The sequence below is a fragment of the Trichogramma pretiosum genome, unplaced genomic scaffold, assembly GCF_000599845.2.
Source record: "Trichogramma pretiosum strain Unisexual culture from Peru unplaced genomic scaffold, Tpre_2.0 scaffold4, whole genome shotgun sequence".
In the NCBI taxonomy this organism is placed as follows: Eukaryota; Metazoa; Arthropoda; class Insecta; order Hymenoptera; family Trichogrammatidae; genus Trichogramma; species Trichogramma pretiosum.
Window position 1 is genome coordinate 1,905,670 of NW_019641688.1, and position 2,784 is coordinate 1,908,453.

General features: G+C 44.1%; 1 protein-coding gene across 1 annotated transcript; it reads right to left on the reverse strand.

The window, feature by feature from the left end:
* Window positions 1-316: 316 nt before the first annotated feature.
* LOC106656009 lies at window positions 317-2,419 on the reverse strand. Its single transcript, XM_014376620.2, has 2 exons — window positions 1,558-2,419; window positions 317-599 (listed from the first exon to the last, which is right to left on the reverse strand). Exons 1-2 carry the CDS (start codon window positions 1,848-1,850, stop codon window positions 317-319), a joined length of 576 nt encoding a protein of 191 aa, XP_014232106.1. The 5' UTR covers window positions 1,851-2,419.
* Between the last annotated feature and the right edge of the window lie 365 nt (window positions 2,420-2,784).

Genomic DNA, 2,784 nt, shown 5'->3' on the forward strand with positions numbered 1-2,784 from the left:
AATACTTATCTGTGATTCTGTTTTTTTCACGCTATCTTTCGAAAAAGGAAATTAACTTTTGGCATCGGAAACAGCCGTGTCTCTGGTCAATTGAATTGAAAAGGGATTGTATTTTTTCAAAAATTCTCAATGTTTTTTCCATCAAATATTCATTCATCGTAAAACTGTATAATAATCGGACACATACATTGATCATAAAATTAATTTCTATGAACTACATTACGTAAGTTTAAGTACAACAATGGTAGTAAAAAAAATGTCAAACAATTTATTCGTCAATAACAAACAATGACATAAGTACAAAAAATGTGGCGAGCTAACAGCGCTTGGTCTGCGGACAGGGCGCGCGCGCGTAAGTGCGAAAGCTCTTGTACGCTTTCGCCATGTGATTTTCGAGTCCGACGTTGACCATTTTCAGGCCGTCGAGCATGCCTTCGGCCGACTGCTCGTCCAGAGCTCTTTGCAATTGATCGATCACAGCCCAATCGATCTCCTCCACCGAGTCCAGAGTATCGAGCTGGTCGAGGATGTCGTTCACGTGGCAGCTGAGTCTCTCCGCGGAGCGAACGGCTTCGACTGACGGATTTTCCGTTGGATTCCTGAAACGTGTGTGAAATTTAGAGATTATCGAAGGGATCAGGTTGTAAATAAATGAGACTCGTGGGGAGTTGAGAAAAGAATGATAATAATATTAATAAATGCTTCCAAAAAGAGTTTCGGTTATGAGCCATTCCATATGCTGACGTAAAGATCGGTTTCTTACTTTATGTACAATATTATTTTTAGTCTCCACCGCTAGATGGCAAATACCAATTTCTGCAAATGTACAAGTGGTAAAGTCAAAGCAAGTGTATAAGTTAAAGCATGGTTCACGTGTTTAAGTAGTGTTACTGATAATTTTATTGAAATCAAATAAAAATTCAATTCAACTTATACGTTTCAGTTATAACGAATGAAAAATAACTATTGAAATTAAGTTATAATGGTAATCTGCATGTATTTTATGAAATAAAAAGTTTATAAGGATTACGTAAGGATACGTCAAGTTCCAACGGCCTAGAAGTCTACAAAAAACTTTTTCGTTGGCCAAAAACTAGCCATAAGTATTGATCATTTGTACCTGAATAAACGTCGAGACAATAACGATCGGTGCCGTGATCGGCCTGCATGATAATTCGTTTTCGTAAGGATCATTCAACTTTATATACCGTTCGACTTTTCCGAGCTATGCGCGACAGGGTATAGGGTATAGTCATCATCATTCGGTAAGTGACACGAAACTGCATGCAGACGTGAGAATCGCGAAAGACGCGTGTAATTATTAGGTGTATGCGTATACATATGAGAAAAAGCCGCTATATTATACGTGACGAGGCAATAATAAGCAGTCGCAAAAGTCTGAGAGAAATTATGTACATGGGAACTGGAGAGGCAAGCGAAACTCGCAGTCGGGGGCATATTTGAAAACGATCGCGCACGCTGTATATTGAACAAAAAGCGGCCCGATTCCTTCCCAAAAACAACAACAACAATAAACCATGTGTGAAACACACTCACCGTTGACTTATTTCCAAATTGATCAAGTCGGAGATGCGCTCGTAAAGGTCGAGGCAGTGTCGATCGGTCCTGCGATCGGCCTGCACGACGTATCGGCGAAAGATCTTTCGACCGTGCTTGTCGTCGAGGCACTTGCTGATCGAGTCGGTGATGCGGTCGATGTCCTTGATGGTCAGTCCACTGGTGCACTTGCCGATGCAGCCGATGAACTTGTCCCCGGGTTTTCTTCCTCCTCCACCGCCGCTCGCACCCCCGGTTGCTGCAGCGCTCAGCCGGCTAGAGCCAGCTTCCATGACGACTCCAGCGCCGCGTGCGCTCAGCTGTTCGAGCTGCTACGTATACAATGTATAAGCTTGCAATGTGGGGTGTGTAAGTTGCAGCGCCGCGCCGAAAATAAGCTGCTACCGCTGTCGTTGTCGTTTTTGCTTTACTATACAATTCGAAATTCAATGAATACAATTCTCCTAATAGTCTTCCAATGTCACCACACACTATTCACTAGCTTGAAAACACACACTTCTTTGACAATTCGCTCAGCTTCGCATACGGCCAAGTTCGATGAGCATGTGACAATCGTCGAGAGTCGAGTCGTCGTAGTCGCTCGTCTGCATTGACAGAAGCTCGCAACGCAAAATACGCACGCGAATTTCGAGGTTAAGCGGGGGGCGTCTAAGTATACATACTACTACGAACGATGCGTGAGTAAGTCAACTCCGACTTGTAATGAAACATCCGTTGTTGTGTGTATGTTCGTGCAAAAACCGCCGAGAGCGTCGAACCGAGACGACGGCAGCAGCAGCGGCGTCGGCGGCGTTGGTGGCACTTTACTATACACGTCCAAGCAGCTAGTCCGAATTATCGATCGTGCGCTCGCTTATCCACAATACTGAGTCAACGATTAGGGCCAGCGCGCGGCCGATGTCGTAACGCCACGCGCACGCGAAACAATTAGCAAGTAACAGATGAGAATATATTCGCAGCGTTTATACACTTTGATATGCTCAGCGAGCGGTTCGCGTCTCTGCGTTGTTTTGCGCTATGCTTGCAAAGCGACGTGCGTGCTACATAGCCGCTGAACTTTACCCCCTCTTCATATATATGTAATATATAAACGCTCGCCTTCTTCGATCTCGATATTTGTTATTCACGCACACTTTTCACACGATACGAGTCCAATGGGTTGAGTTATAAATAGTCCATGCGTAAGTAATATATAACTGCGAGCGA

Excerpts from the sequence above, each read along its gene's own strand:
- LOC106656009 (XM_014376620.2), bottom strand. The coding sequence starts at position 1,850 with ATGGAAGCTGGCTCTAGCCGGCTGAGCGCTGCAGCAACCGGGGGTGCG. Across the intron at positions 600-1,557 it reads AATTTGGAAATAAGTCAACG|GAATCCAACGGAAAATCCGT; the intron begins GTGAGTGTGTTT and ends CACACGTTTCAG.